At 30.9% G+C, this 24,859-nt stretch overlaps 2 protein-coding genes across 5 annotated transcripts; both read right to left on the bottom strand.

Annotated features, from left to right (window-relative positions):
* Positions 1-5,339: 5,339 nt before the first annotated feature.
* On the bottom strand, positions 5,340-6,575 carry LOC131655336 (uncharacterized). The gene has a single exon (XM_058925221.1). The coding sequence runs from the start codon at positions 6,349-6,351 to the stop codon at positions 5,473-5,475; it is 879 nt and encodes a 292-aa protein (XP_058781204.1). The 5' UTR covers positions 6,352-6,575; the 3' UTR covers positions 5,340-5,472.
* A 1,904-nt stretch (positions 6,576-8,479) lies between these two features.
* On the bottom strand, positions 8,480-23,034 carry LOC131660885 (uncharacterized). 4 transcript variants are annotated; one of them, XR_009301057.1, is made up of 13 exons: positions 22,769-23,034; positions 22,562-22,664; positions 22,362-22,478; positions 22,049-22,262; positions 21,810-21,964; positions 21,356-21,660; positions 21,173-21,272; positions 20,974-21,033; positions 20,810-20,893; positions 20,595-20,729; positions 9,028-9,089; positions 8,792-8,883; positions 8,481-8,686 (listed from the first exon to the last, which is right to left on the bottom strand). XR_009301057.1 is itself a non-coding variant. In XM_058930247.1 (12 exons), exons 1-11 carry the CDS (start codon positions 22,819-22,821, stop codon positions 9,066-9,068), a joined length of 1,350 nt encoding a protein of 449 aa, XP_058786230.1. In that variant the 5' UTR covers positions 22,822-23,034; the 3' UTR covers positions 8,480-8,883; positions 9,028-9,065. The 4 variants fall into 4 exon arrangements, 3 of the variants coding, with proteins under 3 accessions (XP_058786230.1, XP_058786228.1, XP_058786227.1); XM_058930247.1 differs by having other exon boundaries at positions 8,480-8,883; XM_058930245.1 differs by lacking the exons at positions 8,481-8,686; positions 8,792-8,883; positions 9,028-9,089 and adding an exon at positions 15,179-15,618 and having other exon boundaries at positions 21,356-21,657.
* Positions 23,035-24,859: the final 1,825 nt, after the last annotated feature.

Below are 24,859 nucleotides of genomic sequence, written 5' to 3'. Positions count from 1 at the left end.
AATTTTACAAACGTGATCTATATGATAATAACTTTCAATACAACCGTGAATTTTATCATACAAACATAGGGTGAATAGTTATCGGATGTGTTTTCTTACTAAATTTAACATCTTAGTATCATTTGATAATGGTTTATCATGTAACTGTATATATTTATATATATATATATATATATATATATATATATATATATATATATATATATATATATATATATATATATATATATATATATATATATATATATATATATATTTACAAGTAAATATTATCATTATATCATATAAATATATTACCATATGTAAGTAATTTATTTACATGTATATATTATTATTATATATAAACTATTAAATAAATTATCAGGTAAATGTAATATATAATGGTAATATTACATAATAATAGTGTTAAATATACTTATAGTAAAATAATTTCATGAATTAATATAAACTATTAAATAAATAATAGTTAAGCATTTAAATATTAATCAAATATAAAGGCATAACAAATTAAATATTAATCAAATTACATTTATGCATTTCTTTATAATTTAAGTAAGACATAAATTAAATATTAGTTAAATTAGATAATAATAATAATTAAATATTTATTTATCCATTATTTGAAATAAGTAATATTTATTTATATCTTATTTAAAATAAGTAAGTGTTTATTTGTATATTATTTTAAAATTAAAAAATAGATATTTATGTATTATTTATATTTAAATTTAAATATATATGACTATTTTAGAATATTTGAATATTTCCTAATTATGAAATTTAATCTCATCTTATTTAAAACATATTTTATTATATTTTATTTTAAATAATTAAATAAGTATTTTTGTAGAAATATTAAACAAGCAATTGAAATAAATAAATAATTGTCATTAAATTGTTAATGAAATTAAAGCAATTTAAAATCATATTTTTTAATATTAATGCAGTAATAGACTATTATAACAAAAATTAAAGGCAATAACATTACAAAATAAGCTTTTCAACCCAGTGGTAAGGCGTTGGAGTTGTTCCAAGACTTGTAGAACAGATTAAAACTTTATCCTCTTTAGAAGTTTGTTGACGCGGGAAAGCAACAAGCAAAATATTGGATTTGAAAGTATTTTGTGATTTATCGTGTCAACAAAGAACAGTGGAGAGAAAGAATGTCATTCAACGGTTTTCTCGTTTTTGAATTTGGGTTAAAATGAACTAAAGTTAAAGGTATTAACGGGAAAATAAATACATTCTTTAAAGAGAATATCTTGTCAGGCATGAATATACACTACTTGTCACAAACTTAAATCTATCGATCAGTTGTACTTAACCTACAATACTCATCAAAATCATCATATATCTCTCACATCAATGTCCATTTCTGCAACCCCGATGAGAGGTATCACAACCAAGGTTATGTTTAACACAAAGTTGCGAGAATATCCGTATTCTCGCGTCAGCGATCTCTCGCGCGAAACTCAAACACGGAAGCATTAAGTTTTTATACAAAAGTGATTGTTAGCTCTGACCCTATCTCTAGAATCGAGAAACTAACATATTTCCTTCCTAATCGAGACTTGTGAATTGTGATGTCTATTTCTACAACATCCCAAATCCAAACATAAATGCAAAAAGATCAAGGAAAGCAACAAGATTGATTTGTAAAGCAAATTTTATACAACACCATGATCGACAAATATACATATGTTCAGAGTAAATATACAAACAAAACCTAACAAACGAGAAATACACAAAGAGGAAGAGAAATAAAACAAACATCTCACATGTTGTCTGCTCCGATTGATGAAGAATTCACTTTCGATCATCCAAATGCAAGACCCATTATTGTTTTCTAAGCTATTCTACTCAAAAAAAAAATGGTTATGATGGTGCTGGACTCAAAAATACCCTAACCATAACCCTAGAAATGAAAAAAAACGTGAAAATATAGTGTGCTGAAAAGTGAAATCACGCTTAGCGGTAGCAGAGCCCGCTTAGTGCGTGCACTGTGCTCTAATGCGAAAAATTCATATTTTGTTTCCGCCATAACTTGAGAACTGTAACTCCGATTTACGCATGGTTTGAAGCGTTAGAAAGTTTATTCAATGCTCTATCTTGCAATGCATAAATATTACTGCTTGAATACCTAAAAATGAGATAAACACAATTAAACTTAGTGATATTTACACGATAACACACACTATATAACATAAACTATACAAAATGTACACAAAAGTGAGGTTTATTGACGAAAAAGAAATTGATTTAAGCCGATGAATGCTAATTATTCATACTCAGATTCACAACAAATTAACACTCAACAAACTCTCCCCAACTTAAACTTGTTTGTCCTCAAACAAAAATCAATCAAATCAAAGACTCAAAAGTAATAAACCAAAGAATCGTGAACCAACAAGTTTCGAAAGGCAAAAAAATGTATGGCTCAATTTAAAAACGTACAAACTAAGTAATACATACCATACCATAAACGGAATCATTCTTAAGTACAAAAATCATACCAAGCATTCTAAAACTATACAGGCTTAATCATGAACCACACCTAGCAAAAATTCGTCAAGGGATGAAAAACACACAAAGGTGAGGGACTTTATACTCATCCAACAATCTTGCAAACAAAAGATTAAATTATGCATTCAAAAATTATATTGAAAATATAAAAGCATTAATCACAAGGGCTTTTCAAGGTTGTAATGTGGCTTGGTTAACAAACAAAGGGAAATATGTATTTGTTTTTTAATTTTTTAATTTCATTTAATATGATCGTTTGGTCAATTCTTTTAGTAGTTGAAATTTGGTGTAAGTCTTTTAGACTTACATCTAATGTCAATGGATCATGCCTCTCTATATATAACTTTTTGTGGGACGAATATTTTAGGGTGAGAGCTTAAAATCTTGTATTGTCCTGGAAAAAAATATAAAGACTCGAATGAATCTCTATAACTTAAAATTGTAAAAACATTTTTACAAAAGCTTGCAAATAAACGGGACGAGACAAATATATAAAACTTTGATATGTTATACGAAAAAATACGGATAAAACAGTCATGTCCAACGAGTCAGACACGTTTTATCAGGCCTACTTCGAATACTTATTTTGTATGTATGTTATTAAAATATTATATTATACCTAAATATCTTTGATATTAACTTTTTTTTTATAGCAAGATAAGATTAATAATATTAATAAGGATATTTTTGAAAAAGAAAGTATTGTATTAACATAAAATTCATTTAAAAAAAATTGAATAAAAAAGTAATTTTAATAAATTTAATAAAAAATGGTTTTAAATATTTATCCTTATATTATAATTTTTTGGGATATCAAAATTTTTAAAAATTTTTAAAGTTTAAAACTACTTTGAATAACGTTTCTTAAAAATTATAAAATTATTCTTTAAAATTATAATTATAAAATAGAGATTCGCGTTTGTTATTTATATATTTTTTAAGTTAGTAAAATATTTTTATTGGAAATTTGTTTAAAATAGAAATTGTTTTAAATTTAATGTTTATAAAATAAAACAGTAATTTTAATATTCAATAATTTTTTAAAATATCTTTTGAATGAGTGATTCAGCGTAAAAAATATGGTTAGTAATTGCTGGGATTATGTTGGGAGTGAAAATGGAACTATTGATCTCTTTTTCACTTTATTATTTAACTCTTTCAACTCCCAATTAAACTGATTTGATATATATATATATATATATATATATATATATATATATATATATATATATATATATATATATATATATATATATATATATATATATATATATATATATATATATAAAGACTTTAATTATTTTTTTATATAAAAGAATATTTTAAAAAATAATTTGATTAAATGATCAATTAAAACCGTTTTAAAAAATAATTTGATTAAATGATCAATTAAAACCGTTGAATTAATGAAAATCAATAGTTAAGATTTGAAATAAATTTTCTACACTTATTTTTGGAGTAAATATATCCCTCTTTATATATATATATATATATATATATATATATATATATATATATATATATATATATATATATATATATATATATATATATATATATATATATATATATATATATATATATATATATATATATATATATATATATATATAAAGAGGGATATATTTACTCCAAAAATAAGTGTAGAAAATTTATTTCAAATCTTAACTATTGATTTTCATTAATTCAACGGTTTTAATTGATCATTTAATCAAATTATTTTTTAAAATATTCTTTTATATAAAAAAATAATTAAAGTCTTTATATATATATATATATATATATATATATATATATATATATATATATATATATATATATATATATATATATATATATATATATATATATATATATATATATATATATATATATATATATATATATATATATATATATATCAAATCAGTTTAATTAAATGTGGTTAAAGTGTTACATAAAGTTTGATTTGGGAGTTGAAAGAGTTAAATAATAAAGTGAAAAAGAGATCAATAGTTCCATTTTCACTCCCAACATAATCCCAGCAATTACTAACCATATTTTTTACGCTGAATCACTCATTCAAAAGATATTTTAAAAAATTATTGAATATTAAAATTACTGTTTTATTTTATAAACATTAAATTTAAAACAATTTCTATTTTAAACAAATTTCCAATAAAAATATTTTACTAACTTAAAAAATATATAAATAACAAACGCGAATCTCTATTTTACTTCAGTACAATGCATGTACTAAGAACTTTTTTGCATAAAAAAATCTCTACATGGTAAAAGTAAGGAATCTATATGAAAAGTTTTCTTTTGGTAAACACTAATAATGAAGAATTTTGTAAGGTAAACTTTTTTCTCTTTTCTCAATTAAGGAATCTATAAAAGTAAATTAAATGTGGTTAAAATGTTACATAAAGTTTGATTCGGGAATTGAAAAAGTAAAAAAAAAAAACAAAAAAAAAACAGTAATAAAGAGATTAATATTTCCATTTTCACTCCCAACATAATCCTAGCAATTATTAACAATATTTTTACATTGAATCACTCATTCAAAAGACATCTTTTCATTTCTCAGTTTTTCATTCCCCTAAGCAAAGATTGAAACATGTGCATTTGTGTTTGTGCAGCACATTTTGAAGTTGTTATCCGTTTTCTAACTTATAACCGATAATTTCAAACACTGCAAGATCGTTATCAAATTGAATTTGTTAAAGTATCATACTATCATTCGGCCCATATGCGTTCTCATTTGTCTTCATCTATTCATCACATGCCCTTGTCTCTATAAAACTATTCTAACAAAAATAAATAAATAATATGCATAATAACAATTAATGTATATATATTAATTAAAATTTCAACAAAAGAATACAGTTTTGTTTATGCAGAAAATAATAAAGAAAATAAAAAAAACTATCACATAGATTGAAAGAATGATAAAATATTTCATCACATTCATCTTGTGCTTGATCCTAACCCAGCTAACTTACCCAAAATCCCTTGTTTATAAGGCAAAAAAGTTTTCTTCTTCAAATCCTCATTTTCAGCTTTCTTTCTAGCGTAATGCAATTCATGTGCAGAAACTACCGGTTCTTTTCTTCTAGCCTTTGGTATATTCGATCTAAACGGCGACGACGAACCTTTACCTTCTTCAGACGATTTCTTGTTGTAAGAAACAGGAAATTTCCTGAATGGATCCTTGCTCGTTCCTCTCCCTTCTGAAGCACTACGAAACAACAAGAAATCCTTCAATCTCCATATTCGAGAACTCTTCCAAGAATGAGATGAAGGAGCCGATTCAGAAGATTCCTCTTTAATAGCCTCCGATTGTTTACTTTGTTTTTCTTCTATCCATGTGTATTGTGGTTTTCTAAACGGAGAATCAGAACGAATGATTCTTCTACCAGATTTCGATGTTGAAAATTCAGAAGACGGTGTTCTATCTCTACCTCTTCTCTCCGGTAAATCATTCTTATTCTTAGATGAAAAAGCTTCTACAATCGCTTTCTTTCCTTTCGCTATTGGAGATTGCTTGACTCGATTCGGAGATAAAAGAGGCGAATTAACAGACTCCAATGGCTTGATTTTCCCATGGTCGAAGAGTTCACCAGCCGAGCGAGGCGAAGAATCTTGTTCTCGATTAACCGGAAACGCGAATCCATCATCATCTTCATCTTCAAATTGGGCGTAAAAGCTTGATGGACTAGTAGGGGCACTTAAGTAAAAAGCCTCACCAAACCGTTTCGGTGAAGAAGGAGCACTTAGATATGAAAACCTCTTGAAATCAAAATCAAAATGATCCTCCTTGTTCTGATTCGGACTCATCACTTCCATTTTGTTCCTGATGAATCAATGTGGTTATGGTTATGGATCAGTATTGTTGAGTAATAATATATATAGAGACAGATGTTACGAAAGTAAGATTGATTGATAAAGGGTTGTGATTTTTTGGTTGACTAGTGGCATATATGGTATGGTATGGGTCACTGCTAATGTCATGGCCCTAAGGGACAGTGTTGTAATTCCAGCCGCCTTTGTATACCGATGCTTTGGTTTTTTGTTGAAAATCTTTTGCATCGATTATCGTTTTCATATGGTATCTAAATAATTTATTTAGATCTAGCACGTGTGAGCTTTAACTGATTGATAAAATTGTATGTTGCACGTGCGATGGTCTGAAAAGGACGGTCGGATTATTTAACTTATTTGGTTGTTTCTATATATGAGTTTTTTAAATAAAAAAATATAATATTGGCTTTATATAATGCTTCTAGATGAGTAGTTTTTTTTATTAAATTAAATAAATGTATGTATACGTGTGTATATACGGAACTGTGTACGTGTTGGAGTGGTAGTTATGGGAGTTTACCTTTCTAGCTTGACAATATTAAGTCGGTCAATTTGGATCTGCTTTTTTTTATTGACCAATTAGAATTTGATATTAAAATATGAAATCTGTGGATATTTATCCATTAAGGTTGATGGATTCTAGAAGAGAAAAATGGACCCTTTTTTGAAAATTTTAATGGATATACGTCTACAATTATTTCAGTTAGAGGTGTACATCGGTTCGTATTCGGGTTTAAATTTTTTTTAAACTGGACCAACCTTGAGTCCAATGAATCCACTTCCGACTATTTTAACTTTTGGTTCAATTGAATTCGGTTAGTTATGTCAGGTTTTTTTCGGTTAAGCTTGTATCTGGGCCAAATTGAGTTTCAAGCCCAAATTTAAAATCAATTTAATTTTTTTTTTTTTACAAATTTGGCCCATTTAAAAATAATTCAATCAATCAAATTTTTACCCTTATTTGTTTCAGATCATTCTAAACTTAAAATCAAACAAAACAATCAAATTTTACATTTTTTTAAAAAAAATTATCATTGAAACTAATTATATATTAAAAAAATCTAAAACATTTAAACTCATTTTACCATTTGATCTTGATCAAGTTTTTATTACATGTTACTAAATCAACCAATCAAATAATTAATAAAAGTCTTAAATGCACTTTTGATCCCTGTAAGTTTGCGAGTTTTTGATTTTCGTCCTTATAATTTTTTTTGCGTGAGTCCCTATACTTTATTTTTTGTTTGCTGTTTAGTCCCTAAAATCAAAATCTGCAGATTTCCTGCGAATTTTCCTGCAGATTTTGATTTTAGAGACTAAAACGAACGCGAAAGTAAAATATATGGACACAAATAAAAAAAACTTGCAGGAAAGAAAATAAAAAACTCGCTAACTTACAGAGACCAAAAATACATTTAAGCCTTAATAAAACAAAATTCTGACAGACAAACTCATAACATAAATTACATTTTCATCTTAAGATATATTTTATTTTCTTATTATGGACATTTATCAAGAAATAGTCATTCATCCAAGCTTCATTTCATTTTAAATTAAGACATTCCCATTTACCAAGCTTCATTTCAAACTTTTATTTTAAAGAAGACTTTTTATTGATCTTTAATGTTAATCTTATTTATGAAACAAATTCATCTACCAAGCTTTCATCTTCTATTTCAAATGTGAGATTAAGAAACAAACTCATCTATAATAAAATATTAAAAAATCATATCAGTGAAACAAAATATTGATATTTAAAAAGTATCACATTATCAAAAATGACATTATCAACATACCCTTATTTAAGAAGCTCAATCATCTCCTCTTTTGATCCATCATTCTTTTTAGGAAAGCTTTAGACTCATCATATTAACTTGTTGTTAGATCCAAAACTGTGATGCAGATCTAAAACAATGATGCATTAACTATTAAATAGGATAAAAACTATGATGCATAACCAAAACTATATCCTATTACATGATTTATTGACAAACCTGAATCATAACTCTTTGAAACGATTTCACTTTTAGTATGAACTCATATTTCAATAGATCTCTTTCAAGCTGCAATAAGAGTATACATATTAAAAAATAACAATGAGAGAAAAATTAAAGGCTCATGTCAGGTTCTTAATGTCAACCTTCATTTGATAACTGTAACCAAATTCTAAGTCAACTTTTTAAAACATAAACAATACAGATTAAAAAACTGTAACCATAGATCCTTAAAAAAATTAAAAATCAATAAAAACTAATCATATATTGTCTTCATTTCATTCAAGCAGTTGAATCACCTCTCATGGTGAAAATCAGTTCATCACCTGAGAACAGAACACAACAACAAAACACACTTTACAAAACAAAATCTTCATAGATATTGTGATTCTAAAATGAAAAAAAAAACACTTATGATTTAGAAAACAAACTTATGCTTTAGATCTGCTTCAAATCCCCTTCAGATCTGCTTCAAATATGCTTCATGCTTCAAATCACTGCTTCTTCTGCTTGTTATAAAGCCCTTCCATGTTGGAAAAAATAAAGTTAAAGTTATGGGAAAACACAAGAAAATTAAGAAACATAATTTACATTGATACATTTTAAAAACAAATCTTTCAAAAACAAATCAAACCATAACATAATATATCTGAGATTAAGAACTTACATAATAACATGCCTTTTGGGTAAACTTCATGAGTACGTTCATGTCCTAAAAGTTGATCCTATCTGCAAGGAGGAAAAACACATACATAAAACTATTAAGATTTATGAACCCAGACTTTAAATACATACAAAAATCTTAACTTCAAACAAACATAACCCTAAATCATAAAAGAGTAGAAATCACAAAGAAAAAACTCTAACATTTTGAATATTGAGATAATAGTAGAAATCATCGGTGAAATGAAGATATAAAGGCGTGAAGAAGAAACATTAAGCGGCGGTGAAAGATGTGGGATACAGAACACACAAAGATCTCTAGACTAGGAACGATGCAAATGGAGTGTGGCGCAGATTGCATATGAAGGCTAAGATTTAGTGTTAGGCAAGGATAAGAAGGTTAAGTAGCAAGTTGAACATGGACTGGGTTGGAGTTAGGGATGGGAATAGGTCAGGCCGCCCTACAGAGGCCTATAGCCTAGCCTATTTCAGTCCAGGCCATACCAGACTTATTTAATAAAATGGTCAGGCTTAGGCTTTTTAGAAAGCCTATTTAATTAAATAGATCAGGCTTAGGCTATTAAAAAAAGCCTATGAAGCCTTATAAACCGACCTATATTTTAATATATATATTTAAAATAGTCTAAATATGTTGGCCTATATATGCATGTATATTAGAAAAAATGCTAAATAGGTTGGCCTATATATGCATATATATTAGAAAAAATGATAACTAGGCTGGCCCATATATGCATGTATATTAGGAAAAAATGATAAATAGGTTGGCCTATATATTGAAAAAATGAGTCTGAATTAGTGAAAAAATTGATGATTTTCAAAATAAACCAAAAGTAAAGGAATCAATGATATGAATAACTTGTTGGGACAATATTGGTTTATATCATATTCCTTAGGTTTTGATGATAACAAAGTATTTAAAGAACAATCAGATAGACTAATGTATGTTCAAATATGCAGATGTACAGATCAATATACTGATTGAAAGTCAGTTCTGAAATATCATTGAACACTAAAAGAGAAACTCTTAAGAGGAAGATTCCGAAAACCAGGCTCTGAAGAATTAACTTCTGATCAAGATGATCACAACCTGAAGTCTCCAGACTGTGAACAAGCCAGCCTCTGAAGAGTTAGAGTCGGAAGGATCAGAAGCTAAGATTCAGACTCTGAAGGACCAGGATCCATAACTTATTCAAAGATCAAGAATCGAGAACTTTCTGACACGTCGCTGTCAGGCTCTAAGGTCAATTTGTCCTGTTCTAATCACGTGATAACTCAGCAGAAAGTTGCATAAGCCTAAAGGTTTACATTTGATAATTTCTTTTGTATCAAAGGAAGTTCAAATTAGTTTGCAAAGGCATTAACCATTTAAGGAAGCTTTGCAACATATTTGTTGATATCTCTCTTCATTGACTCTCTTGTGCTTGAGGTTCTCTCCAACGAAACTTTCATGTAACTCTATAAAAGGAGTTGCAGATTTGGATAAATATACAACACTACGCCTTGACAACAAAAAGGGAAGTTACTATGCCAAAACAAATAACACAAGCTAACTTAGAACTTCTTACCAATTGTACATTAATAGAAGTTCTTAGTCTTAGAGTTTTCTGTGTTGTAATCTGTTTATCCCTATCATTTATTTGTTAGATAGATTGTTAGAAGTTTGTTGCTTGTATGCTTGAGCAATCAAAAGTCTCTTTCTCGTGAGCTTGGAAAATAATAAATCTCTTTCTTGTGTGCTTGAGTAATCAGAAGTCCCTTGCTTATGTGCTTGAGAAATTAGAAGTCTCTCAGTTGTGTGCATGAGCATTAAAGTCACTTACTTGTGTGTTTAGGCATTGGAAGTCCCTTGTTTGTGTGCTTGAGAAACTTGTAATCAGATATGGTTATAGTTGAAATCTCTTGAAAGTGCAAGGGATTTGGACTACTCCTGATTTGTAGCAGGAACCAAGATAAATTTCTTGCGTGTTATCTTGCCCTATCCTTCATTTATATTTAATATTATTCTGCTGCTATTCGTCAGACTCTGAATCAAATTCTAACCATTGCAATCATAATCTGATAACATATTTTAAAGATAAATATAAGAAAAAGTCAACACAATTCAACCCCCTTCTTGTGTTTTTCTCACCTTCAGAACTTAGGACATTGAACTAAATTCTATATATATATATATATATATATATATATATATATATATATATATATATATATATATATATATATATTAAAGAATGATATATGAATCATGAGATGGATGCAATTCGAAAACCATTGATTGATCTAAGTTGGTTTTCAAATATATCTTAATTTTTTTATTATTTTTTTCTAAATTAATTTACATGCACACAATTGATGACTAAAATAAATGGTTTTGTCATCATCAAAAAGGTGGAAAATTGTAAGAATAAGATTTGGCTCTTCATCTGACCTTATGTTTTAATGATAACATTACATGATATCTTAGAGAAAAATTTAGTACTTTAATGGTTTATGTCTAGTGTGTAGCTTTTGCTAACAGGTTTTGACTCTGAAGAAAAGGTGTGTGACGTCATCAGGTTCTGAACTCAACACACTCTGACTATAAAAGAAACTAGTGGTGTTTACAGACTCAGTCAAGCTCTAGAATGTTTCTATAACAATGATTCTGATGAACGTTAGTGATAGAGCTTCTGATTGTGACTCTTGTGAAAGAGCTTCTGGAGACTCATTTAGCTTTGAGATTCTGTTGTCTAAGTTCTGAAGATTGTGAAGACAAGATTCTAGAAGAACAAGTTCTGAAGATTCTGAAGACAGAGATTCTGAAGACCAAATGCTGAAGACTCTGAAGACAAGATTCTGGATGAACAAGTTCTGAAGACTCTAAAGACTTAGGTTCTGAAGATTCAAGTTTTGGTCCTTCTAAACATTCTTCATCATCAACTATCAGAAGCCTCTGAAGACTAGAAGATAATATCAAAACTGGTTTGCGTGAGGAAATAGTACGAGGTACATATGTTTCCACTACATGGATAGGGTGGTGCAAGGACTGTACTTTGATACTATATTATCGATCACTCCTTTACTAACCATTGTGGACAAAACAACTAGAATTTAGTATTCTAATTCCACCCTTCAACAAACTTCTTTTTGGCTATAAAAAGAAGACTTACAAGATTGAAGAAAGCGGCTAATGCTGAACACACTCTACAAAACTTATGTTGAAAAGCAGCATAATTCTCTCTGATTAATTCTTTGTATAGTTTTGTAAAGCAAGTGAAGTTTTATTCGTTAACTTGTAGCAACTGAGTTTTTGTTCATATACTTGCTTAACACTTTGTGTTATTTGATTGTATTCAAATTTGTGTAATCTGCTTTCAAGAAGAATCTTTGTAGACACAACTCTTTGTATTCAACTTGTAAGTTGATAGTTTTTTTAGAGACTAGGGTATAGACATTGACAGGTAGTCTTTGTGGTTTTTAACACTAACAGTTGATCTTTGTTGTAGTTCTGTAATCACTTTGGTTATAATGGATTAAGTCTTTGTTGAGAAGGAAAAATCACTTTGGCGGTAGACTGGATTAACTTCGTTAACATTAAACCAGGATAAAAATAATTGTGTCATTTATTTTTGTTCTTGAGTTCTTTGTTTTTGACTTGGGAAGCAGTTTATATTTTCCTGTGAAATCTAATTCAAACTCTCATTTCTTGTGTTTTACGCACCTTTAAAAATGTCAACAACTTTATGAATCTATGTGCTTGCAGATATGACGTATACAACAACCCATTTGATTTTGATGATGATAACACTCTAAATTGAACACTTCATCATAAGTGCTAATCAATGCCTTTGTTTTGATGAAGATAAGTGAAATCATCATCTTATATGATGTTCAAGCTCTTATATCGTAATCCTTAGTATAAATAGGTTGATTGTATTCATTTAAAACATTTAAGTTAGGGAGAGTAAGAAATTGCAGAGAATTCTTATTTTATCATTTATTATTATTTATTATTTTATTATTTATTATAACTATATCTCACAAAATGGACTTATAAGGTGGACTATTTCCATTTCTAAACATTTTTCAGATCTTTTCTTATTCAATGTGTGATTCATAATATGAAGTAATTTTGAGACAAATTACGACCAAAAACTACCACCTTTTCTGGAAGGGTCATGCTAACGAGTGCCCCAGGGGCACTGGTTAAGCATTCAAAATTAAGAAAATATTTTAGATTCAATACATTGAATACACCTGATCTTTTTTAAAAAATTAATTATTTATATTTTCAATGCATTTAATACACATATTTTGGATAAAAACATGTCTTTTTACTTTATTAAACAATGTTCAACTTACCTTTTTAATCTCTTAACCAGTGCTCCTGGGGCACTCGTTAGCATTACCCTTTCTGGAAATAAAAAATAAAGAGGGAGATCTAGGAGAGAAGATGAAACTTCCATCTAAGAAAAATTTGTTTTTTTTATTTATTTGTTATATTCCATGGTATAAATGTTGCACAACTTTGTCTTAATACTCAAAATAAGTCATATATCAAATTATAGGGGTTTCAATTCAGATATTGGAGTCTATCCAAATCTATTATTTTACTTGTTTTTCAATGTTTCTCAAATCTCACTCGTTACAACACTCTTCTAAGCTGGAAAATCCAACACAACTTTCTAACTTAGATGTCAAGTACATTAATTGAAGGTTATAATGAGTTAATTTCAATATTTTATAAAATAAATAAAAAGACACAATAATCATGAATCTTTTGGACCACAAACCAATCCTTATTTCCTGTATAACCAAACAATTCCAATGTCATCATGCTTTAAAATGTTGGACCATATATGGAAGTCCTTCAGTAATTCTACTACTATCAGTAATATTCTGTTCTATGTAAAATGCATCATTTGTTCATTGACACACTAATAGCATGCATAAGTACCAATTAATATGCAACTAATATTCATTAGCATTCATTGCTTACTGTCATTGTAAATATTGCTGGAGACTATTGCACAAAAAAATAATAATTTTTTGTACTAGGCAATAGTGATGATATAAGAAATCAGGATCCTATAATCACGCCTTTTCTATTGTCCTTCAAAATACTAATGATGATAAAGTGAGATTAATGATAATCAATTCTACAGATTGTAGATTGTACCTTGTTGAACTTTTTTCCTACATTATAGTTAGGGGTGGGAATAGGCCAGGCCGGCCTACAGGGGCCTATAGCCTAGCCTACTTAAGGTCAGGGCAGGCCAGACTTATTTGATAAAAAGGTCCGGCTTGGGCTTTTTTAAAAGCCTATTTAATAAAATAGGTCAGACCTAGGCTATTAAAAAAGCCTATAAAGCCTTGTAGGCCGGCCTATATTTTCATATATATTAAAATTAGTCTAAATAGGTTGGCCTGTATATGCATATATATTAGAAAAAGTGTTAAATAGATTGGTCTATATATGCATATATATTAGAAAAAAATGCTAAACAAGTCGGTCTAAATGTTCATATATATGCGACCTATAAGGCTTCTTAAATAATATGAATTAATTGAAAACATTAATAAAAAAGGCTTTTAAATAGGCTTTCAGGCCAGGTCAGGCTTTAAAAAGGCCAGGTCAGGCTGAAAAAATGAGCCTATAGTAGGCCATAGGCCAGGCTCAGGCCTTGTAAACTTATCGTAGGCCAGACTCAGGCTTTATAAAGCCTAGCCTAGCCTAGCCTAGCCTATTCCCACTCCTAATTATAGTTGAGAAGAAGTACTTAGTTATGGGGTGGAACTAGAGTTGTTCGGGGAACATGAACAATGAAGTAGTGTTTCGTTACAGTGGTCTTGAGCTTCCGATAAGGTGGAAAGAGCGTGACCTGATTAACACTCTAACGCTCAAATCAATGAAAGAATGAGAAGTGATGTAATGAGAATGACGCACTTCCTCTCTTATATAGTGGGAGCGGTTTAAACCAAAAGCAGGGAGTGTGACGTGGATCGCAGTCAACAATATGATTGATCTGGACAGTTGGCAATATTTCAGAGGTGGAGGACAGAGAAAACATCTATTTCTCGCATGTGTTTCCTTGCTTTGCCTCTGGGCCTTTCTTCCTGGGTCTTATGGGGGCACAAAACAATAGTCTTAGAAATTTCATTCAAAGGGATAAGGGAATATATTAAATATATGTACATATTTTATGTGTGTGACTATGATCTAGAACTGTAATGTTGTGTACAAATTATTCCCCTAATGCCATATAAAAAATATACAAAAAAAATTGTAACAAAATCATGTGTACAGCAAGTATCTAAATCTGAACTCATATGGCATAATTTTTACAAACTGTGTGAAGGGTTGGGTTTTTCTTTTCTCAAGGAACATAATTGCTTCTTTTCCTTGTTCATTTGGTAATTGGAGGCATAACCAATCTAGTAATGACTCCAAGTCTTTTGCAAAATCAAGTAAATACCAATCCAACATCTTTGGAATAACAAACTTTGATGTTGAAATTCCAACTGCTGCTTGCAAGTATTCTCTTTTAGCCAATTCGAGTTCCTTTTCAACATTCTGTGCCGTGTAAACTCTAACCTGCATTTGTCAAACTTCATGAATCACCAACTAGAAATTGTATTAGGAATTAATTACTTGATATTTCTTTCTTATTTGCTAGCCTTAGGACTTAATTACTTATTATTTCTTTCCTTTCTCTAGCATTATTTTCTTTCCTATTTAGGCCTTCTGATATAGCTGTTGGAGAATATTCTGTCATAATTCTCTCATGTAATCAGCTATATAAGTTCATGTAATCATTCACTATTTCCATCAATAAGAAATATACAATTATTTCTCTAATATGGTATCAGTGATATCATAACAAACACGTTTTTTTTTTCATCTTCTCCAATGGCAGAAGAAGAAATTTCTTCATCTTCCTCTGGTGAAAAGCCTGATTCAGCTATTCATCACATCAAAGATCCCTCCCAATCACACTCATCACCTTATTACATTCATCCTGGTGAAAATCCAGGATTGGTTTTGGTCTCTCCACAATTAAACAACAGCAACTATCATACTTGGAGTCGTGGAATGAAGCGAGCCCTTCTTGCCAAGAACAAACTACAATTCATCAATGGAAAGTTACCACCTTTACCAGAATATGATCCTCTGTTTGATGTCTGGGAGCGGTGTAATAGTCTTGTTATCTCGTGGATAACTCGATCTCTTACACCTTCGATTGCTCAAAGTGTCGCTTACGTCGAAAATGCTAAGGTTCTTTGGGAAGAATTGAAAGAACGATTCACCAAAGGAAATCACTTCCGCTTCTCTGATCTTTTGCAAGAAATTCACTCCACAAAACAAGGTGAACGATCAATTTCAGAATTTTTCAATTTTATGAAAACATCTTGGGAAGATCTCGAAGATCTTCGTCCCCTCCCTTCTTGCACCTGCCACACACCTTGCAATTGTGCTGCTTTCAATATCATCAAACAACAACGTGATTCCGAATTGGTTATTTGTTTCTTAAAAGGATTAGGTGACAATTATAACACAGTTCGTTCTCAAATTCTTCTCATGGATCCACTGCCTTCCATTAACAAAGTTTTTTCTTTGGTTCTTCAACAAGAATCAAGTCCTGCAAATATTTCTATTCAAAGTTCAAAAATTTTTTACAATGCCTCTGATAATGGTAGCCGTTTTCAAAATCGTGGTTCCAACAACGGAGGACGTGGCCGAGGTCGAAGTTCGTCTGGCGGTCGTGGTCAACCCAAACAATGCACCTTTTGCACACGTCTCGGCCATACCATTGACACTTGCTACTTCAAACACGGATTTCCACCTGGGTACCATCCAAAAACTCAATCGACCGTCAATAACACCACTTCTTCTAATGACGGTTCTTTTTCAACTTCTTCAAATGTTGCTGCAAATGATTCATCCAATCCACAATTGAGTGCTGAGATAATTCAACAACTTCTCTCCTTGTTACCAAATTCTTCCAAACCTACTACAGCATCTGCTCACAATGTCAATACTACACACACTGCTCCACTCCATCCCTCGATGAATCATCAAAATGCATCCACCGAACCAGGTATAATTGATCCTACAAAAGATTATTGGATTCTTGATAGTGGGGCAACTGATCATGTTACCCATTCCAAGAAATACTTTACTTCTTTTCGTAGAATCAGTCCTATTAATGTTTCTTTACCCGATGGATCGATTGTTGTAGCAAATTTTTCTGGCACAATTGAATTCTCTCCTTTTTTAAAATTATATAATGTTCTTTATTTACCTACATTCAAATTGAATATTGTCTCTGTTCATCTTCTTATTTTCAATTCTAATTGCAAGTTAACCTTTCATGAATCTGTTTGCAATATTCAGGAAGCTACAAGTTTGAAGATGATTGGTCTTGCTAGACTTCACAATGGACTTTACTATATTAAAGATCCTTTGCCCAAATCTTCATATGTTTTTCATGATTTTACTGTTAAAAATCTTATTTCCTCTTTTGATACTTGGCATTTTCGTTTGGGACATCCCTCAAATAAGGTCCTTGAACAAGTGTGTACTGTTTTTCCTTATATCAAATATGATAATAAAATAATTTGTGACTCATGTCATTATGCTAAACAATGCAAATTACCTTTTCCTTTAAGCTCTTCTGTTACTTTACATGCCTTTGATTTATTACATGTTGACATTTGGGGACCACTCTCTATTCCATCTTTACATGGCCATAAGTATTTCTTAACTATCGTTGATGATCATACTAGGCATACTTGGATTTTTTTAATGACTGCTAAGTCTGAAACAAGAAGTCTATTGCAAAATTTTGTTATTTTTGTCAAAACTCAGTTTAACAAATCTGTCAAATCAATTAGATCAGACAATGGATCAGAATTTCTCTATCAAGAATTTTATGATAAGTTTGGAATCCTACACCAAACCTCTTGTGTTGCCACTCCTCAACAAAATTCTATTGTTGAAAGGAAACATGGTCACATACTTAATGTCACTAGGAACCTTCTTTTTCACGCCAAACTTCCCAAATGTTTTTGGTCTTATGCTGTTCTTCATGCCGTTTATTTGATCAATAGATTGCCTAGTCCTATTTTGCAAAATAAATCTCCTTTTGAATTACTTTATAATAAACCTCCTACTTTTCTTGACCTCAAAGTTTTCGGTTCACTATGCTATGTTTCTACCTTAGAACAACATCGCACTAAACTTGACCCACGTGCTAAAAAATGTATCTTCCTAGGTTTCAAAGTTGGTACCAAAGGTTATGTTGTTTTTGACCTCTCTACTAGAGAAATATTCATTTCTCGCAATGCTGTTTTTTATGAATCTACTTTTCCCTATGCTGAAATTACTGATCCTTCTCTTAGTATTGACTTTGCAGATCAAGATTATTCCATTTTTCTATTTGATGATACTGCTGACTCTGCAAAGTATGACAGATCACAACCTATCTCCACTCCATCAACTTCTGTCCCAAACTTGACATGTGATCCTTCATCCTCCATTGTTCCTCCACCCAACCCACATCCATCCTTTGACACCACCAACCTAAGAAGATCAACTAGAACTACTAAAGCCCCTGGCTATCTCAAAGACTTTCATTGTTCTGCTAAACTTCCACCTCCCTCCTCTACCACTAACTTAATATATCCTTTGCATTCTGTATTATCTTATCACAAATTATCACCATCCCATCTTCATTACACACTTTCAATTACCAATGCTATTGAACCACAAACCTATAAACAAGCCACCAAATCCCAACAATGGATTGATGCCATGAACAATGAACTTCAAGCACTTGCAACTAACAATACTTGGTCCCTCACCACCTTACCCAAAGACAAGGTTGCTATTGGTTGCAGATGGGTGTACCGTATTAAACACAAAGCTGATGGCACTATAGAACGCTACAAAGCCCGTCTTGTAGCCAAAGGCTACACTCAACAAGAAGGGGTAGATTTTCTTGATACTTTTTCCCCTGTTGCTAAACTAACTACTATTCGTCTTTTACTTTCTATTGCAGCCAGTGAAAAATGGATCATTCAACAATTGGATGTGGACAACGCATTCCTTCATGGTGATTTACATGAAGAAGTGTACATGGAGTTGCCACCCGGTCTCATTCCTACCTCTCCTAATCAAGTGTGTCGTCTCAACAAATCCCTTTACGGTCTTCGTCAAGCTAGTAGACAATGGTTCAGCAAACTGTCTTCCGCTCTTATTAGTCTCGGCTATCATCATTCAGAATATGATCACTCATTATTCATCAAGTCATCTCTCAACACTTTCACTGCTCTCCTAGTATACGTAGACGACATTGTCCTCACCGGAAATTCATTAGCAGAAATAAATCACGTTAAAAGTTTTCTTCATTCTACTTTCCGCATCAAAGATTTAGGTAATCTCAAATATTTTCTTGGCCTTGAAGTTTCTCGCACCAACAAAGGAATTCACTTAAGCCAACGCAAATATGCATTAGATATTCTTGCTGATACAGGGATGCTTGCAGCCAAACCTTTTACCACTCCAATGTTGAAAGACACAAAACCTCTCTATGATACTACTTCTCCTCCTCATGATCCAACTGCCTTTCGACGTCTCATTGGTCGTCTTCTCTACTTGACAAATACTCGCCCCGACATCAGTTTTGCCGTTCAACATTTAAGTCAATTTATGCAAAATCCAACTAGAAATCACTACGAAGCTGCTCTTAGAATTGTTCGTTACATTAAAAATGCTCCTGGACAAGGTTTATATTTTTCTTCTGATTCACCGATTCATCTCAAGGCCTTCAGTGACTCAGATTGGGCAACTTGCCCTGTGTCTCGTAGATCCATCACCGGATTCTGCATTTTCATGGGCTCTTCATTGATTTCCTGGCGTTCAAAGAAGCAAACAACGGTATCTCGTTCCTCATCTGAAGCTGAATACAGAGCTCTAGCTTCTACCACTTGTGAACTTCAATGGCTTACATACTTACTTCAAGACCTACACATCCCATTAACAAAACCGGCCCTTTTATATTGTGACAGCAACTCTGCTCGACATATTGCTATGAATCCAACATTCCATGAGCGAACCAAGCATATTGATATTGATTGTCACGTCGTCCGTCAACAACTTCAAGCCGGCCTTTTTCATTTACTTCCAATTACTTCTAACAATCAACTGGCAGACTTGTTCACCAAACCGCTGGAACCTCAACCATTTTCTGCTATTTTTACTAAGCTGGGACTGTTAAACATACATTCTCCAGCTTAAAGGGGGGCTATTAGGAATTAATTACTTGATATTTCTTTCTTATTTGCTAGCCTTAGGACTTAATTACTTATTATTTCTTTCCTTTCTCTAGCATTATTTTCTTTCCTATTTAGGCCTTCTGATATAGCTGTTGGAGAATATTCTGTCATAATTCTCTCATGTAATCAGCTATATAAGTTCATGTAATCATTCACTATTTCCATCAATAAGAAATATACAATTATTTCTCTAATAAATTGCGCGTCAAGAAGTGATTTATGAGATAAACTTACAGCAGGAGATGACAAAGTTCCTCTAGAGAGAGCAAACGAGACTAGCGGTTCTGACAATTCGAGTCCATAAGTACTTCTTAATGCCGTTTCATGATTTTTCACTTCCTTTAATAATATGATCTGTTTGGTGTTTAGCTGTAACAAACTTATTAATTTTGTATAACTTCCCAGCCACAGAAAAAGTTAGTTACATTTGAAAAGGACACACAACTTACATATTTCCAGTGATATGGAAGCCTTAAAATGCAGTGTTCTATGGTTGTTGCATTTAACAAGTTTCCACCTACATTTATTGTAGCCTGCGTAACAAGAAACCCGCATTAATTAATGACCATTACTATATGCTAAATTTGAAGAACAAACAAAAGTGAAACCACACCTTCTGCATTAATGCAACAACCTTTTCAGGACTCTTTTGTATGCCATTTTCTATGAAAGCCTGAAACAAAGCAGAACTTTTAATAAGCAGTTGCCTATACGGATCCATACATGTGGCTATCAGTGTCGATATGTCAGTATCAGTGTCGTGTCTTGTGTCTGTGTTTTAGATGTTTTTCAAATAGGAACATTTGACATACATTCATCATACACGAGTTATATATGTTGATCCAGAACGCAAGCTTCTCTTGATGGTTGAGATTATCGATATTTGTACATGCCAGTTTTCTGAAAAGAATTCTGCGAATTTCAGGAAATTAGAACACATTAAAAAGTACTAATAGTATTATAGCTTGAATTTGAGTAGAATATAAATAACATACTTTAACCGATGCAGCAGAAACAAAGACTTAGCAGTTTGATTTGGATTGAAAGATTCAGCTTCAATATTACTTGTACTTAATTGCTTGTAAGGACCAATGTCTCTCTTTCCAAATTCCAAAATACCATAGGGATCCAAAAATTCTGTCCCTTGAATACATTTTTTAGATTTTAGAGGCCTAAAAGGTAGTGTACTCATTCTCAAGAGAATGCTAGTTAAGCACTTGAGAATATTTTCGGAGATTATATTTGGACTTTCATCTTCCTGTGGAGTTTCTTGTAGACGAGGATTTCGTTGTTCCTGCTGCTGCAAAATTAGAAAAATTCTTCATCTTTTACATACAGTAAATGGTTTTAAATTGCAAATCGCAATATTGCAGCTGCAATATCTACTTTTTTAAGGTTTTGCAATTTCAACTGCATTTTCCTTTGAAACTATTGTTATACATGACATACCTTCTTTTTGGGAGGTTCCGAACGTTTATGTAATGATTTATTATCGATTGGAACTTTCTTAATAGAAACTTTCGCCGTTGGACCTTTACATATGGATTGCTTGCTGCTCTTGATAGAAGAAGTACATGATTGAATCTCTTTTCCTTGTCTATCATCTGATAAGGCAAAATTTGATAAACTCGCCTTGAAATAGCTTAATCTTAATCGGTAATTTTAAAATGAAAAGACTAGTTACTCACCGGGAAGTGTCGTTGTAGACCTAGTTGCAGCATTGGCTGATTTTGAATTCTCATTTGGGTTTACATTGTTCTCAAGTGAATTCTCGAGTTTCATCTTGGAGGATGACATGTTAACTTCTTCTTGATACAAATCCTTCCTACAATGTAAAACCATTTCTTCAAGCCTTCTAATTTCTTCTTCAAGTACTGCCACTTCAGCCACAAGTCCTAGTGTCTATAATTTTCAAGATTAAATTTGTCACTCAAATACTCAATTTCAGATTAAAGGTGTGTCTAGTGTCTGCTTCCGAAAAGGGAGAGTAAATTTACTAACATAGGGAGGGAGATAAGGAGGAAGACGAGGCAAGGCTCCCATCGGCCTATTCAAAGCTCTCTCCAATGCCTTGTGAATATTCTCCTCATGCTTAAGCTTCCTCTTCAACCTCTCCACCTGAAAATCGAAAACTTCATCATATATCAGTTTCCAAGCAAGAAAGTGAAAATAAAACAAGAACCAGAAAACAAAAACATTACATCTTGTTGCAAGGCCAATTTTCTGTCTTTACGCAATTTTCGAGGAATTCTGGGATCTTTGGTTGTTGAAACTGAAGACATAGCTTGTGAATTAGGAGAAGAACTGTTACACAAGCAGCATCATAATTTAATAATAATAATAGTAATAATAACATTAAACTTTGGTTACAGTAGAAACCGTTTTTCAAATGAAATAAATAAATGTACCTTTTTATAAGTTCTGAATTTATAGAAATTTTAATTACTTTTTCATTTGACATTGAACCCTCTGCATGAAAGTGAATGATCCAGGGAGAGACTGAAACTCAAACTTGAGAATTGATTCATTATAATTAATATGATTTTGTTATAAAAAGTAGTGTAGGGACAAAAAAAGAAGAGAGAAGCTGGAATGGAACGCAAGCACTAATTATAGAAAGGTGGGAACAATGTAGCAGAAGTAGAGGCTTCAATCAAAAGGTTTATGTCATCATCAACCAAACGTGCCCTTTCCATTTAACTACTTTTAATTTAATTTAACGCTCCTCTCATTGTAAAAAAATATATATATATATATATAAATAACTGTTGGTTATTACTCTATGTTGTAAATTTAACTTATTCTCATATTGTTGGTTTGTTAATTGTTATGTTCCTAAAGACTAATGAAAGTGAAATTTGATGGGGTTGGTAGCTTTTGCCAGTGAACTATATTGTAGTGATTGCCTTTAAATAATTGAGATTAAGGGAGGGGTTTTGGCCAGGCAAAAGCTGCATACTTCACATGTGCTTTGCCAACCAAACCTTTTTACTCTTTTGTGGTAATTATTATGTAAATTATTGAAAGGCAAACGGACATGTCTTCTTTTTATTGCAAAATCAAATATTTTAAAATTATATTCATTGACTTAAGAGACACACTATTGTTATGTGTGAGTCTTTGGATTCTATGTAAAAGTTTCAATATCTCTCATGTTAAGAAATTAAAAGTATCAGATATAAATGGTATGAAAGCGTATTGATTGTCGGAACACGTTTTTTCATGTTTGATCATTTTATTTGAAGTGAGTTTGAGGCTTGTTTGTCTCACAATAAAACTTTAGGTCTTCGGTCCCACTAACGAGGAAAATTCAATCAAGTCCACACATTCATGTTTTTTTTCTATTCATATGTAGACTAGAACAAATCTAAGTGTCAATCTCCCCTTCTATAGATCAGTCAAAAAATTCAGTGTTTGTCGAAATACATCAAATAAAACAACAAACTCATGTCGGTATTTGAAGTGATCAGGAAGTTGCTTACAATGAAACACATATTCCTAATGCTTTGTTTCGGAGTTCGGAGGAGAGGGAAAGAGAAGGTTTTGAAAAACAATTTTTAAAAAAATATAGAGAAATCTGACATTTTTTAAACAAAAATTGTTTAAAATGATAAAAGAGTGTTTATTATTAAGATATTTTTAATTTTTGAAATACTATAACAAAATTATATTTGAACAATTTATTTAAGTCTTCAAAACCCTCCTCTAATATAATTTTTCAGTTCTCCAAATTAGAGAAATTTTAATTTAAATAAAAATAAATTCTCCAAAACTCTCTCCACCTAAATTTTTTTATTCTTTTTACTCAATTTATTTTTTAAAATCCTCCCCTTTATTCCACTTCAAATTTTCAAACAAAGTTCAAATGTATTCAAGCATGTCTTCCAATAAATAGGACAAACTTTATTAATATGAAATAATATAATCATTAATAAGAATAGGAAAGAAAAAATCTTGAACATGTCCCGTTTGAAAACAACTAAAAAGTGTTTTCTTAAAATATTTTGTAAAGAATCAGTGACTTCAGAAATCATGTTTTAATGAATTTTAATTTATATTGTAATATAAGTATCATTAAGATCCTTCATGAATATTTTCTAAAAGTTATGTAGCAGGTGAAACATGATAAAACTTGCATAATTTTTATTTTGTTTCTGGCAATTGACAATGTTGTGTTTGTCGTTCTTTTTAACTAGTATCTTTTGGATAGATCTTCATTCTATTTATTGGCTAAACCAAACAATTAAGAATGACTAATAAAGACATAGGAAGAGTATTATATTGTCACAATTCACAAGTAGTTGCCACATTCACGTCAAATATATATTTGATATGAATACAAGTAGTGTACTAAACAAAAGCTTAGCTGGAATGTTTAAAACGTCATAGAATTTTGGGGCATGCATTAAAAATAAAAATATGTTGGATTGAAAAAGGGTGTGGAAAGAGGTGACATAATATACGAAATCGCAAACGAAACGGAAAATAGATGATGACGG

Source organism: Vicia villosa, linkage group LG3, assembly GCF_029867415.1.
Source record: "Vicia villosa cultivar HV-30 ecotype Madison, WI linkage group LG3, Vvil1.0, whole genome shotgun sequence".
In the NCBI taxonomy this organism is placed as follows: domain Eukaryota; kingdom Viridiplantae; phylum Streptophyta; class Magnoliopsida; order Fabales; family Fabaceae; genus Vicia; species Vicia villosa.
The sequence above is the reverse complement of the archived record's forward strand: the minus strand, read 5'-3'. Positions and strand labels throughout refer to the sequence as shown.

Coding starts and splice junctions, on each gene's coding strand:
- LOC131655336 (XM_058925221.1), bottom strand. CDS start 6,351: ATGGAAGTGATGAGTCCGAATCAGAACAAGGAGGATCATTTTGATTTT.
- LOC131660885 (XM_058930244.1), bottom strand. CDS start 22,821: ATGTCAAATGAAAAAGTAATTAAAATTTCTATAAATTCAGAACTTATA. Junction 22,665..22,768: donor AATTCAGAACTTATAAAAAG/GTACATTTATTT, acceptor CTTGTGTAACAG/TTCTTCTCCTAATTCACAAG. Junction 21,034..21,172: donor ATAACTCGTGTATGATGAAT/GTATGTCAAATG, acceptor GCTTTGTTTCAG/GCTTTCATAGAAAATGGCAT.